Source organism: Leptonotus elevatus, chromosome 19, assembly GCF_054856555.1.
Source record: "Leptonotus elevatus isolate MCC_2025b chromosome 19, RoL_Lele_1.0, whole genome shotgun sequence".
NCBI classification, from domain to species: domain Eukaryota; kingdom Metazoa; phylum Chordata; class Actinopteri; order Syngnathiformes; family Syngnathidae; genus Leptonotus; species Leptonotus elevatus.
The window spans coordinates 9,384,920-9,400,996 of record NC_141257.1 but is presented as its reverse complement, the minus strand read 5'-3'; the positions used below and the strand labels follow the sequence as shown (position 1 = coordinate 9,400,996).

Genomic DNA, 16,077 nt, shown 5'->3' with positions numbered 1-16,077 from the left:
GCGCACGCAAGCACGCGCACGCACACACGCGCCAGCATGCTCTTTGTCTCGCTTCCACCGTCTTAGCGCTCACATGTAATTAGCTTCACTCTCTCTGCCCGCTGCAGATACTGATAGCACACGGGAGGGGTGTGTGATGTGTGCGCACAACTGCGCATGTGTGTGTGTGTGTGTGTGTGTGGGTGTGTGCGTAGGTTAAAAAAAAAAAAAAAAAGAAGAGGGACGAGGGGGTCCAAGTGTCTCGCGGGACAGGTTATGACAAATAAGATTAATGTGCCCCCTATTTCCAGACTGGTGCACTGGCCTCTCACATACACACGCACACTCAAGAAAGTGACATCGTATAAAAAAAATGTAAAAAAAAGCACACATGCACGCTTCCCTCATTGGCTTTTCTCTCAGGAGACACTCCATATGGAGAATAGAGTCCCGTGTGCGCGCGCGTGTGTGTATTTTCCTTTGTTCTTTATCACTTTGAATCCTAAATATGTTGACTTCAACCATATTTACAGTACATGGACACTCGGACTCGCCTCCACACGATTGACAGGCGTCCACGTCATATTAGAGTGAAGAAATTAGCCTATAAAAAAAAAAGAAAAAGAAATCAATGTCTGTGGGGCCACCCCTAGTTCAACTTTGACCCTCAGCTAATTATTAAATAGGAGACACAAAGAAGAGAAAATTTGCAGCTATGCTAAAAAAAAGATGAAATAATTGTATAATTATTACTTTATTTTATTTCATATCCAATGCTATTGATAACTTCATATTCAGTTTTATTTAATTCAACATCCAGTACAACTTTTTCCAGGAAATATTTTATTTTATTTTATGTATTTAAATATATACAGTATACAGAAGCTTCCCCAGTATGTATTCTATTTTTTTACTGTATTTTATTTTATTTTATTTTAAACATTTTATACAGTACAGTACCTTCCCAAGTGTAAATCAAAATTCTTCTTATATTCTAGTTTTTTTTTCTTTTTACATTTTGAGGAATATCTATGTTTTTATTTTTTATTTTAATATAGTTGAGTTTATTTCACATTAGTTCAATTTCAGTTTTTTTTTCCATCCAGGTGTCTATGGGGGAAATGCCATCTCGGTGGTTTCTTCTTGGATCACAAAGTTTCAGCTGATCGGATGACAAGATTGCATTCTGGGTAAATAACGACGCGGCAAAGCTACCAGTAATGTTAAGCAGCGCTATAGTGCCCCCCCTCCCCCCCCTTCCCTTCCAAAAAAAGTCATATTTAGTTTTTTCACTCAGAAATTCTAGGTAACTTTTACAAGGAGAGTTTTGAGTGCATCTTACAAATGTATTTTTAAAAATATATATAAAAAGCTATGCAAACGTTGAACGAACATATGACCTTCATCTTGGGTGACAGCCACTCTACCACCTGAGCCATGCCGCTTTTCTTCTGTATGTTAGTATACTGCTGGAATCAGGTGGAATCCTCCCCAAGAGCGCTTTTGGTCTCATTTTGGACACACAGCAAGAGCGGCATGGCTCAGGTGGTAGCATGTAGGTCATGAGTTTCTACCTGAACACTTACGTAGCTTCTTTTTTTTATTTTTATGAACTAGTCAAATACTTCGAATTTCTGAGTGAAAAAACATGACTAGGTTTTTTCAAGTAATTTATACATTTTTTTACAGTGTACATTTTCACTGTGAGCTTCCCCTGTTTTCATTCGACGCTAATAATGCACAACACATTTGATATTTTCTGCTTGTGCTAAAATTACAAGTGGAAATTCTTGCGCTAACATTATATCACATGTTTACTTAACTGTAGATAGGGGAGGCCTTTGAGTGTCTTACAACAGGCGGTCCAACGCCATACTGTTTACATGCTAGGTGCTGCTGTTTTGCTTAGCCAGAGCCCAGCAGTAGTAATTAAAAGCATCTATGGACTGATGTAATGACACTTACCATTCTTTTTTCCCTTCCTGGTGTTAAAAGGGAGGCGTCAATTTGAAGGAGGTGTTAAAATCTACATCTCCATGTAACAACTTGACTTGGACTAACGCCGTGTTTAACCTCATTTGCAGCCTTTTGAACGTCCCATTCACGTTCCAAATCCAAACTAATGCGACTGACAGGAAGTCTGAGGCGAAATGAAAAAGGCTCCGAGTGCTTGAGAGCGCGTGTGTGTGTGTGCGCGCAAGCTCGCAGTTCAAAAGTTCATGTTTGTGTGCGTTTGCGTGCCAGTCGGCTGCTTGTTTTTTTTTTTTGGGGGGGGGGGGGAGCATCAGCCCCAGAGGTATCATCTTGTACTCCCACTGAGCTCCTCTCCGCCACGCTCTCAGCCTCCAACTGGCACAATGACTGTGTGTGTGTGTGTGTGTGTGCACCCGGGAGAAACACACTCTCACACACACACATGCCCGTGGGCCACAGAGGAAGTAGAAACAAGAAGTTAATGCATAGTTTTGAAGAGGCAACTGTGGGCGGCAAACAAGCAAACTGTTTAGCAGTTGACATTAACACACTGAAATATAAACTCTTGAACTTGTGTGACTTTATTCACGAAATACATTAAGTCATTTGCTTAGAAAAAAGGGAAACTATTTTAAATATTGCCATGGTCTCAAAAAGTACTTTTTTAAAAATGTTTTTTTATGCTAGAGCAAACAGACGACCAACAGGTGGCAGCAGAGTATAAGAGATCAACCAGGCCCATGTTGCAACAAGCTGTTTCCCCCACAGTTTTAAACAATTTGTGAATAATGATGAAACATAGCTATATTCTAATGCTAATAGCTGAAACAGACACAAATATACCTTTTTTTTTCCTGATGAAAGAAGACACTCTAACCTTTCTTTTGGTAGGTTCCATGTTTTTATAGCAATAGAACACAATATTCTGTGGGCCTTGCAAAATCTGTCAAAATCCAGTAAACCAGCCGGGAGCGAAGGGGGTTGCTTCAGTGAAAATGGCCGGGAGTGAATTAGTTAATATAATATGTGCTGATTGAGTTATATTAACTGGAAATATATCACGTTTGAACAGCAGGTGTGCCGGTATGGAACATTTTATACAAAAAGTAACACAGTGGGAAAAGCCTAATCTAATTGTACTCCTAATTATTTTGAATATAATATGAGCTGAGTGACTCATGAAAATTAAAACATAACATTTGCATGGCAAAGTAAATGATCGGCCTAAAATGTATCACATTTTCATAATTCAATTTGCAGAAAATCTAAAGTGATTTTTTTTCTCAAATAAAAAAAACAAAGACACCAAATGAGCTAATTGGATCCGAAGAACATCATCCGGCATTGATTTGTCCTTTTAAATGTTTCAGGTCAAAAGAAAACTTTTAACAAGCTTCATCGTGGATGATGTAGCAAATGATTTAGAGGTGAAGATGCGAGAAGGAAAGAAAAAAAGAGAGCGAGCAGACGTTCCTCCTTTCCGTCTGGAGTTGAAACTAATTGGTCCAGGATTAGAAAATACAGTATTACAAAAACGCACACACACGCATACACACGCATACACACAATTTCGACAAAGTCTTCCACAGGTCTGGTTGCCATGGCGATAATGCTGTGCAACAGTGCAAAGAGAAAAGGGGTAAAAAAAATAAAAATAACACCGCTTGCTGTATTGATGACAATTTGAAAGGAACTTTTCAAGCTGTTTCAAGAAAACATGCTTGGATGAGTTTGGTGCAGAAGAACTTGAGGGAGGAGCCTGATGCAATTATCTACAACTTGTTGCTAACCAAAACAGCAGCGCAAACATTACAATCACAATTAACTAATTTACTGCCATCAATTCATAAAAATAAAAAAAAGAGATTAATAAAAATTTGGGGCGATTAAATGTTTTTAACTCATTCACTGCCATTGACGGCTATAAACGTCAAAAATTCATTTAAACTATTTCTATTAGTTTAACATTTTTTTTCTCACTTTTGTTAACAAGAGTATGAAAACCTAGAAAAAAATATTGCACATTTAGAACAGATATAAAATTTCTGATTAATCGTGAGTTAACTAGTGAAGTCATACGATTAATTACAATTAAAAAATTTAGACACCCCTAATTTTTTATAATTGAATCGCCTGACGCCCCTAATTTTTAATAATCTTTTCTTTAAAAAAAATAAAAAAAGATTATTTAAAAAAATAACATCTATGTTTTCATACTCTTGTTAACCAAAGTGGAAAAAAAAGTTTCACTAATAGAAATAGTTTAAATGAATTTTTGACGTTTATAGCCGTCAATGGCAGTGAACGAGTTAAAGACCTCAGTTGAGTAAATAAACACGACCCGATTCCAAAATGCATTTTCTTTCCTTTCTACTCCGGAGTTTGTGTCCCAATACTTTCCCCCGTGTGTGCGTGTGATTCACACTCAACAACATCATTAATTTCCTGACATTCAGCTTTAATGATCTTTGATTAAAAAATGTCTCTTTTTGTCATGAAGACGAAGACGATGTTCCAGAGAGAACAAGGGTGAGATTAATTACACGCACGCACACACGGGATACACACCTCATAGGGCCCAGATGTTAGCGTTTAAATTTCTGCGTAAAATCAAGTATGAGAAACATGTTTTAATTATCTGGCCACCTGGACTGGCTTGTTGCACATACACGTACAGGACAAACACACACGCACGCACGCACACACTTGTGGTGCATGTTTTCATCACAACAGGACGTTGCATTCATTACTTTCCTTGATTAATTAAGCCGAAAAAGATCTGATTAAAGGTTTGATTTACATGTCGGGGACCAAACGTTGTCGTAATGATGCTAATTTCATAAGGTCACATATTTGTTGCTACCTGCTGTATAATATTGCAAATGAAATTGAGTGTAAGTTGTCTCTGGGAGGAGACAATATTAAGACAATAAATAGTAGTATAAATGTTTTCTTAGCAAATGAATCTAATGCTCAAATTGGATTCACATTTTTCAAAATAAAATACAATATACAGTACACAAAGAGAAATTCACAAAAGAAAAACAATATGGAACATTGGTTGCTTAAACCATAGATGGTGTATGTTTTTGGTTTGGGGTTTCACCGGTGAAAACATAAACAAGAAGACCAGAGAAAAAAGCAAAGCATTTTGAAATCTCATATTCATGTTTTGGTATGAAATCAAAGTGTCTTCTGTATGCAACAAAAAGAAAATAATAGACATTGACGTTTTCCAATCATTTTGAAGGGGATTTTTTTTTTACTTTACTTTTACTGATTTTATTTTGAAAGCATTTTGAGCTGTCAAAAACATCTTATCTAAATTTTGTTAATTTGAAAATGTCCGATTTTTTTTTATTCACTTGACAGCCATTTTTAAAAATATTCATTAGTTATTTCACAGTTACATTTTTTTAATATATATTTGTATACATGCACACATATATTTTTTTTTATAGTTTTTATTTTTAAAGCATTTTGAGTTGTCAAAAAAATCTTATCTAAATTTTGTTAATTTGAAAAAATCTGATTTTTTTTATTCACTTGACAGCCATTTTTAAAAATAATCATTAGTTATTTCACAGTTACATTTTTTAAATATATTTTTTTGTACATGCACACATATTTTTTTGCTGATTTTATTTTTAAAGTATTTTGAGCTGACAAAAAAAATCTTGTCAGAATTTTAAAAAAAATTCACTGACAGCCATTTTAAAAATTTTCATTAGTTATTTCACAGTTACATTTTTTTTAAACATTATTTTTACATGCACACATAGTTTTGTAGAGAATACTTGTTCAATATCCATTTACCGGTACTTATATTTAGATTAATTTTTTAACACTCCGAATACTTATTGCAATTATTTTGTTCTTATTATTATGTAGCATATTTTCTTCAAGCATGTTTTGTTTACCTCTGATGACAGAAATAGTGCATGTCCACAGAATGCAATGCAAAAGTGTTCCAATATCGAGCTCAATCAAAATGCATCAAAAGTCCAACCAAATGAGACTTCAGTTCAGTGAGCATCTGACTGACTCCTTACAATTGCAATGACATGAGTTTACCTCGCATGTTTATCCACGTTTTCCTCCTCCTTTAGTTCATTTTTTCCGTCTCCATCTTTGATTTTCTGCCGCCATCACGTCACCTCTGCCGGCGTTCCTCTCATTTCCCAGTCCACTGAGTTAAATATAGGGTGGGGAAAAAAACACAGCAATCAGACCATGACATGGTTATTATTTTAAAGTGAAGTGCTGGGGTGTTTTATTTATTTTTTTATTTTAATTCCCTCTCATCCCCCCTCTATGTATTCCCGCTCTTTTAACGCTCACTCTCTCTCTCTCTCTCTCTTGCAAGCTTGAGGAATTTTGACGCCCAGAGATTTAAGGCTGGGAATTAGTAAATCATTAACATTTGACCAAAAGTGTGTGCGCGTGTGCATGGCTGATTTTTCAAGGATTCTGAGTTAGAAAATGCCTGCTTAGAATAAACATGGTCATATTAGACTCCGTTCCTGTGTTGTTTTGTCAGTTAAAAAATGTGGGAACACAAAAAATAAATAAAAGAGTTGAAGTTCATATTTGTTTCATGTTTATATTAAATTTTTAGATAAAATATTCTTGAAGTTAATTAATGATAAAATTAAAAAAAATAATTACATTTTCAAAAATTGACAGAGTCCGCCTCCAAGTGCAGAGGACGCCTTCCTGGGTGGAGTTTGCATGTTCTCCCCGTGCTTTTTTGTCCGGGCGCTCCGGTTTCCTCCCACATTCCAAACACATGCATGGCAGGTTCATTAAACACTCTGAATTGTCCGTAGGTGTGATTGCCAGTGTGGATGGTTGCCCTGGATTGGCTAGCAACCAGTTCTGGGTGTGTACCCCGCCAACTGCCTCAAGCCAGCTGGGATAGGCTCCAGCGCTCCCCGCGACCCTTGTGAGGACTAAGCGGTTAAGAAAATGGATGGATGACATGGAGTGATGATGGAGTCCAAATGTTTAAATTGTCTAAAAAAAAAAGAGAAACAAATGGTAACTTAAAACATTTTTAAAATGACCTAAACATGTCCAAAACATGGCCGTAAAATTCCCAAAAAGGAAGAAGAAGAAAATCACCATAAAATGTGCCACAATGGGTTAAAAAGGGCAGAAAAAAACATTTAAAAAGTCATCATAAAATGTCCAAAAAAACTAAAATAATTTCCGAAAATTACCATTAAATATTCACAAAATTACCAAAAATATCAGAAAATTTATAGCAGAAAAGTGTAAATATATAAATAGCCATAAAATTTACAAAAAAAGGAAGAGAAATTACCATATGTCCATAAAATTGCCAAAAATGTCAGACATTTGACAGAAAGGCAGAAAAGACTAAAAATGTATGAAAAATGAAGTATGAAAAATGAAGTATGAAAAATGAAGTATGAAAAATGAAGTATGAAAAATGAAGTATGAAAAATGAAGTATGAAAAATGAAGTATGAAAAATGATAACAACAACAAAATTCAAAAAACAGAAGACAAAAGGTAGAAGAAAATGAATGTCCACGTATTTGATGCTGCATATTTTTGTGTTATAGTGCAGCTCTTTGGCCTTCAGCGCATTAGATTAACACTAACAAACTGTTTCCATCATCACAATCTTTAAATGTTTTGCGGCTCCAGGCAAATTTTTTTGTGTTATTTACTTTGGCCTAAAATGACTCTTTTGACAGGAAAGGTCGCCGACCCCTGGTTTAGGGCTAAGGTTGGAGTTATAAAATTAGTGGGAAAGGTTAGGGTTAAGGTTAGCATTCGGCATATTTGCACTTTATTGATTCCTTTTTAACTTCAAAGTATCAAACCCATAAAATATAAGAACAAACCACATTATACCTTAAATAAATCTGCTATTATGACACCATGGCGTGTGACCTCTCTTTCTACCGCACCCTTCCACTTTTCCTTCCTTACCGCTAAGTCCTTAAATCTTCATCTTGACAAAATGGAGCGTAAACGACTTTCCCGGTGAGAAACGATTAAAAAAAACAAGGTGAGGTTGAAGACATCGCAATTAGATCTCTTGAACGTCTTACGTACTCAAGCAAACCCCCCACTAACACTTCAATTCCTTCATATCTTCACTCCATAGGAAGGACCGGTGGGAAATTGTCTTGGGAGATTACCACCAGCGTGTGCGTGCGTGTGTGTGTGTGTTGGAAAGAGGCAATGTATTAATGTAGCCTGAGGTCCATATGCAACATGCATGAATTTGTGTGTGTATTTTGTATCCGTGTGTGTGCGTGTCATCCAAGGAACACATAAGTGGATTAGCCGTCATGCTTTTATTCCTGTAATGGAAACATCAGGCGGAGAAAGAAAAGTAGGGCTGAGGCCAGGCGGCGAGTGAGAAAGGGGGGGGGGGGGGGTTTGGGTTGCGCCAGTAGACTAAAAGCAACGTTCAAGAGCCTCAAGGTTTTCTTCAGTAGCAAATGCTTTGTGGTGGAAAATTCAATCACCGCCTATTGGAAACAGTGAGCAACACATGTTGATCTTATCTTATGTTGATATCTTCCCTGTCACACCCACTTGAGGGTAGGGTAGGGTAGGGTAGGGTAGGGTAGGGTAGGGTAGGGTAGGGTAGGGTAGGGTGGGGTGGGGTGGGGTGGGGTAGGGTGGGGTGGGGGGGGGGGACGCCCCCCAAAAACCAAACTTTTTAAGGCCGATTGAAAGGGGTCACAAAGACAGCAACGTGCCTCCAATGCCTAAAAGAAACGTGTTGACTTTGACTCTTCATTCTATCTTTGCTGTTACAGAGCATATGCCAAGATGACTGTATGCGGTTGTGCTCTCATTGCGTTGTGTTGTTGTCTCTGATTGAGTACAGAGGCGTGTCCTCCTGCGCTGCACCTGTTTTTCATTCACAAATCAACGCTTTATAAGGACCAAATTCCAAATTCTTATCTCTAGCTTCGTTTCTTGTTTACAGTTTCTGACGTGAGTCTTGTAGTTTTATGTTGTTGGTTCCTCGGCTTATTGCCCGGGTGCTTGTTATCAACGCGTTGTTTTTCCCACGTCGCTTTTAGTTTATCCGCTTTGTATTTTGGTTTTTCTTATTCGCGTTGTGCGATTGTGCAGCCCTCGGGTGTATTTTTGTTTGTTTTCCTTGCATACTTTGCAAGCGACTTTTGTTAACTGTTCTTCTCCTGGTTTCGTCCAGCGCTTTGTGTTGTAGAATTCTGTTGTGTACAATTAAATTTGTCAAGCCACATCCTTTGTGTCTCTGCGTTGGTGGGATCCACTATTCGGTTATTCCGGAAATCATTACAACAGGCTGTTCATTTTCAACTCTTAAGATCTTACAAAAGTAGTAGCGGTGACGTGTGCGTGTCGGGGGAGACTTGATGAATGTGTATGTTGAGAACATCCACAGGTTTGTATGACAAGGAGCTAACTGGGAGTGACACATGACAATGAGGCAGTGAAAACGGGTCACTGGACACTTTGAGGATTAGCACTTTTGGTGGGGGGGGGGGGGCGAGTAAGACATCCCAGGCAGATGTCCAGGGTCCCATGCCAGAAGCAAATGTGTGTGCACGCATGCATGTCTGCAATCATCTCAATATATTTACATTCAGTCATGTTTGACATGTGATGACGTAAATTTGATCAATATGAAGATCTCACACACACACACACAAAAAAAAGTGAAGTTGGCATCAACCTGGCGTTCTCCGTGCTGGCAGCTGTGGAAGAACATCTCGTGAGGAGATTGTGGGCATCCTGGAGCGTTCGCCCGAGTCATTCTTCCGCGCCAGCAACAATGGCAACTTGCAGAAGAACATAGTCGAACTGTCTTCGCTTGGGGCTCATCAAGGATCTTTACAATAAATAAACCTCATTCAGTGCCCTAAAAGTGATATAATTTGCTTTGATTTAATTTGTGAGTCTTCAGCTCGGTGAGCATCCAAAGGATGGAGTCAAAGTGCTTTTTGGCTTTTACTTATTGATATTGACAGTTTAATTAGCGTTATGTTATTTCTTAGGGGTAGAATGAATAATAATAATTTTTATTTTCTGCAAAAGCCTGTCTACGTGAAAACGTGTCAACGTGGTTGGAAATGTAAGTTAAACAAGTATAGTTAACCAAATAACATGAAACATTAAAAAGTACTGTGACCCAAGTCAACCCGGTAAGATGATAACGATGCACTGCCGCCTCCCTACGGTACTAGGGCGGTACACACCGGCCCGGAACTAATGGTCTTCGTATGTCCTTTCCGGACCCTTTTAAACGATGTACTGTTGCCTTCTCACGCTTTTCGAATACTCGTCGCATTACTTGCATATTAATACTATGTGACAGTAAACACAAGTAAATAATACTATTTTAGTACAGTTCTGCACCCTCGCCGGCATTAAGAAATAGCTATTGTCTGTTTCACTGTTTAACTTCGCGTTAGCAGCTAGCTTACATTGATTAGTGGACGCCAGGCTGTCAACACCATCAAACTAGTAAGTAAACAGTAAGCAACATAAATCAACAGTACTTAGGGCTGTTTTACTTTCTAAGTACTTACTAAATATGTCATCGTGTTCTTTGATTTTATGTACACGATAACGATGTCCTTTTTTCTTCTTTTTTTTAGCAAACAGGCAGATATGATGGAAAAACCTGGAGAGGAAACAGCAGTTGCAAAGGGTACAGAGGCTGCAGTTAAGGGTGAAGCAGCCCTCAAACCAGAGTGAGTCATTAGCCAATGAACTACCACCAAACTGTCAATTGTAAAATACGAAGTGCATTTTTTATTTCTTAATCACTTGTTCAAATTTACTTACAGTGGGGTAAAAAAGTATTTGGCCAAAATCAAATATGAATTATATGGGAAACTGGCCAAAAAATGTTTTGCCCCACTATATTCGGTGTTGCTTTGGCATCATCTTGTGGCATAGGTGCCAGGGGACAATGTTGAAGTGAGTGTAAAAGCTTCATTTCAACAGGCCACCGTCCTCTCCAATAGAAAGGTACTACCTTTCTGCCATTTTGTGGAGAATAAAAATAGTAAACCTTTAATGTTGTAAACATTCTCAATTTGCATCTGTAAGCTCCTCCTAAATCATGAGATCAAGTGGAATTTCCCTCTCATCATAACACTGAACACATAACACCCTCCCGTTTGTTGCAATTACAGATTCATCACCAGCAAAGACAAATTCCACGAGTTTCTTGACTCCGAATGGCAAAGCTTGAAGGGAGGCGAGAGCAAGGTATCCGAGGACCCCTTTGAGAAGCCTGAAATTAAAAAGGTGAAATTGGACACAGAAGAGATCAACAAAGGCGCCAAACCGGACGGCAAACGACCGAGGGGGCAGAACAAGTCAAGGCCACACAAGAAACCACAATCTTACGAGGAAAAGAGGTTGTGTGCCTATGTTAGTCAGGTAGGAATTTTAAACACGACATCTGTGCATCTTCTATACTGCTTTCCTTAATTTGGGTTACAGGTGAGGCGAAGCCTATCCTGAGTTGACCTATTGCGATCAGACTTCCTTAACGCTTGTCCCTCTCAACTCGCTAGGACAACCGGGAATGTCCCTACGGCGACAAGTGCCACTTCTACCACGACGTCGCCATGTACTTGGCCAACAAGCCCGCCGACATCGGCGAACGCTGCCACGTCTTCGACACCTTCGGGAAGTGTGCGTATGGCCTCTCCTGTCGCTTTGCCAAGGCGCACACCACGGCGGAGCTGAAGAGCGCCGAGAATGCGGACGTGGTGAAAAGCTGCGAGGGCCGCAGGCCGTTGAGGAACAGCCTGAGTAAAGAGCTGCAGAATCGACTGAGGAAGCATTCCGTTGCATTCAGCAAGTCGGCAGAGTACCTCACGGCGCTCAACGACAGCAAGGATAAAAAAGAACAGGGCAATGGTAGGAAGACATTTTATTTTGTTGAGTATATAAATAAGACAGTCATTTTCAAACTGGGGTCCCCAGATGCTTGGGAGTCTGCAAAATATAATTTTCGGAAGTTAATTACCTTGTTAAACTTGATTTATGATTTTAATAATATACCCCAAAAGTTTGAGAACAGCTGACGTGAGAGATATTAATGAGCAATTATTTCAATCTTTTACCAGGCGCCGCTGACTTACCAGCAGATTCAACGACCAAAACAAAGTGTGAATCTACAGATGCAGAAACACAGGTAAGAATGTACTTATATATATACTGTCATATACTATATGACTGATAGACCACATAAAACAAAGTACCTCTTGTAGAGCATGTAATAGGTTTCAATTGATTTTTTTAATGTATTTTTTTGTTGCAGGTTAGCTCTGAGAAACCCTCCACGGTGAGGACTGTCGGTGTGTTGACCGACGTGGACGTCATCAAGTTGCGAGCATGTGAGAAGAAGCAGGTATCTTCCACTCCCTTGTATACAATATATATTTTTACAGTCAAAACAAAGATGGCTGAATGAATGTGTTTTGCCCTTGCCAGGTGGACTTCCGAGACAAACTCTACCTCGCCCCATTAACGACCGTATGTGCCAGTCGAGGGAAAGTTCCACGCGTCATTGATGCAGCCGTTCATTCCCGGCTTTCCTTTTATTCCCTCAGTGCGGCAACCTGCCGTTTCGCCGCGTGTGCAAACGTCTGGGAGCGGACATCACCTGCGGCGAGATGGCCATGTGCACCAACCTGCTCCAGGGTCAGCAGTCCGAGTGGGCTTTGCTCAAGAGGCACGAGAGTGAGGATCTCTTTGGAGTTCAGGTTAGGTTACAAAACAACTTTAATAAGCAGAATGAGCCTAAAATGTCCACCTCAAACCAAAATGGCAGACGTCTCGTGTTTTTTTCGGGCTTCTATTAAATTTCTATTAAATATTAAACTGGCTTTGGGGGCTGAATTTTCAAACACGTGCCGAAAGACTTAAAGCGGAAATCCAAATCATAAATTGAGGAGTAATAAACGCTGACTGATTTTACAAATGAATTGGTTCTTAGGTGGAGGGCTGCTTCCCCGATACCATGACGAGATGCGCCGAGCTCATCAACAACAACACGGAGGTGGACTTTGTGGACATCAACTCGGGGTGCCCCATCGACCTCGTATATAAGAAGGTAAGCTTCTTCTTTTTTCTGTGTTGCATTCACCTGAGAAAAAAAACAAGTCCTATTTTTCTGACAAATTTTTGGGGGGAGCTTTGTTTTTTTGAGTATTTTTTTCCCCAGTTTTTCAGAATATTTTTTCCTGTTTTACTAAAAAAAAAATCTGTCAATAAAGTATTCAGAAAAACAGGCTGAAAAATTACTTTAAAAAAACAGGGGAAAAAAATATTTAAAAAAACGGAAAAATACATTTACTCCGAAAAACAGAACACCAGCTTTGTTTTCCGGAGTAATTAAAATTTTTACCTCTGAACTCCAAGTGACTTGTTGCAGACTCGCTAATAGCGGAAGTGGACACTTTCCCGCATACCTCCATATGCAATAAGATGGTCATGTTTACTTACTGGCTCTCAATAAAGGCATGCATGTGTATACCGTATTGTGGTTTGTTCTCTAATCTCTTGAGGGAAAACCCCTTAAAAAAATTACTCAGAAAAACAGAAAAAAAATTATTTTATAAAACAGGGGAAAATTACTCAGAAAAACAGAAAAAATATATTCAAAAAAACAGAGGAGAAAAAAAAATGTTAACAGAAAAAAAATACTAAAAAAACAGGGGGAAAATATTCAATAAAACAGAAGAACTTTTTTTTTTTCTTCAAGTGAATGCAATACACTTCCGTAGTCATGCATGCCTGGCTCACTTTATTTTTTGCTCCTCAGGGCGGAGGGTGCGGCTTGATGACCCGCACCCGCAAGTTTGAGCAGATCATCCGTGGAATGAATTATGTGAGTGTACATGTTTAAGAAAACATTGTGCAAATTTTGGAGGAAACAAATGTCCCCCCCCCCCCCCCCCCCTCATTCTGTAGGTGCTAGACGTCCCTTTAACAGTGAAGATCCGGACCGGCGTTCAGGAAAAGAACAACATTGCGCATAAACTCATCCCAGAGATGAAGAAATGGGGCGTCTCTATGATCACTGTAAACAATTTTTTTATCCAGAATTATTCTGCATATAACATTCAATTCATCATAAAGCTATTATTCTGCTGTAAAAATGAAGAAATGCATTATTTGTTAAGTGAAATTTCCCATTCATTTTGAACGCCACAGTTATTTTAGATATACATTAAGCTTTTCTTTTTACAATTGAAATCAGCTCCCAGTTGTTTAAATAAATGAGCCAAAACAGTGTTTTGGCGTTCTAATACGTTTTTCTTCCATGTTGTAATTTAGCTGCATGGCCGCTCCAGAGAGCAGCGCTACACCAAGCTCGCCGACTGGCACTACATCACCACCTGCTCCAAGCTGGCAAGCCCCATACCACTCTTTGGTATAAATAGATTGATTGATTGATCCGGAACAGTTTGTTACATTTTTGAATAATGCGGAACAATGAATTAGTTTCTCCTGTATTTTGTTAGGTAATGGCGATATTCTGTCCTACGAGGATGCCATGAGAGCCAAAGAGACGGGCGTTTCTGGAATCATGATTGCAAGGTTGGTTTTAGCGCCGTAGTCAACCCACCATCAAAGTACGTTGCCATACATTTCATATTTTAAGAAATCGTTTCACAAGTAAGCATCAGGATAAATAAATATATATTTTTTTAATTATGACTATCTACCAGGGGCGCTTTGGTGAAGCCGTGGCTCTTCACGGAAATCAAGGAGGGGCGCCACTGGGACATCTCGTCGGCCGAGCGTCTGGACATCCTCAGGGACTTCACCAACTACGGCCTGGAGCACTGGGGCTCGGACACGCGTGGCGTGGAGAAGACGCGCACCTTCCTGCTGGAGTGGCTCTCCTTCATGTGCAGGTTCGTGCCAGTTGTTTTTCAGCACCGGTTCACATGTAGCCTTTTTTTCATGGGGCAAAAATATACATCAGGTATATTCCAGTGGGGCTGCTGGAGCGAGTGCCTGTGAAGATCAACGAGAGGCCACCGTACTACATGGGGAGGAACTACCTGGAGTCCCTGATGGCCAGTCAAAACGTCGGAGACTGGATCAGGATCAGGTGAGCGCCCTGCCTTTTTCACGCGGAGATACTGTCAATTGGGACGTTAGAGTCACGTCAGGACATTGAAATCTATCCACTGTTGCCTTTTAACACACAACCTGAAAAAGTGGCAACGGCGGATCCATTTTAGGAAATCTAAAAGGCATTGTCATTTGCAGGCAGTGTGAAAAAGGACTTTGACTATATTTCTTTAGTTCTGCTTTACATAATGATCCTCTTTCAAATGTTTTGTTTGTTTTCCAGTGAAATGCTGCTTGGACCTGTTCCCCCAAATTTAAACTTTTTGCCCAAACACAAAGCCAATTCATACAAGTGAGTTATATTTGTATGCCCCCCTCCCCTCCCCTCGCCCCGAGAAGCATTTCAGGATTTTTTTTGGGGGGGTGGGGGGGGTGGGGATGTCGAGACGTAAAAAATCAAGTGTGTGGTGTTTTGACTGATAAAGAAAAAATATGTGACTGATAAAGAAAAAATATGTGAATTTGAGTTTTGGTACACTTGTACTGTGCAATAAAGCCACACTTAAAATACCACTGTCACTTGAACTCTGTTGCTAATGAAAACAGCAGCACATAAACAGCATCTCGGATGAATGAAGGTGTTTGTTCTGACTTCACATTGTAAACGAGTTCGCTGTGTGCTATTTGAACTGAGGCTACGTTATTGAAGACAATGATTAGCATTCTACCAAACTGATGCGGTTGCTGCATAATGTTTTGTTTGCTAACCAAAACAGTAGCACTTAGGGAAGCACATCAACTCGCTCTTGGACGAATTAGTGGGGAATCTGTACTTGTGTAGTACTAAAGATAATCTTACATCATGTGGAGATCATGCTTGCTCTACAATGTTGTGTTGCTAACCAAAACAGCAGCACCATAAGTGTGGATTTCTACCATATTTTGTTCACTTTGCAATATTAAAGATGAGCTCTTGCCAGGCGTCCTTATCGACTCTTTATGTCCAAATAGACTGATGTGGTCATTCTGTAGAACC

General features: G+C 39.3%; 1 protein-coding gene across 1 annotated transcript; it reads left to right on the top strand.

Moving 5' to 3' along the window:
* Positions 1 to 1,086: 1,086 nt before the first annotated feature.
* Positions 1,087 to 16,020, top strand: dus3l (dihydrouridine synthase 3-like (S. cerevisiae)). The gene is made up of 16 exons (XM_086061979.1): positions 1,087 to 1,169; positions 10,592 to 10,687; positions 11,135 to 11,384; positions 11,522 to 11,870; positions 12,080 to 12,147; positions 12,274 to 12,363; positions 12,447 to 12,488; positions 12,566 to 12,718; positions 12,952 to 13,068; positions 13,780 to 13,845; positions 13,929 to 14,039; positions 14,295 to 14,391; positions 14,483 to 14,558; positions 14,690 to 14,878; positions 14,950 to 15,078; positions 15,325 to 16,020. The coding sequence occupies exons 1-16, from the start codon at positions 1,150 to 1,152 to the stop codon at positions 15,395 to 15,397; spliced, it is 1,926 nt and encodes a 641-aa protein (XP_085918105.1). The 5' UTR covers positions 1,087 to 1,149; the 3' UTR covers positions 15,398 to 16,020.
* Positions 16,021 to 16,077: the final 57 nt, after the last annotated feature.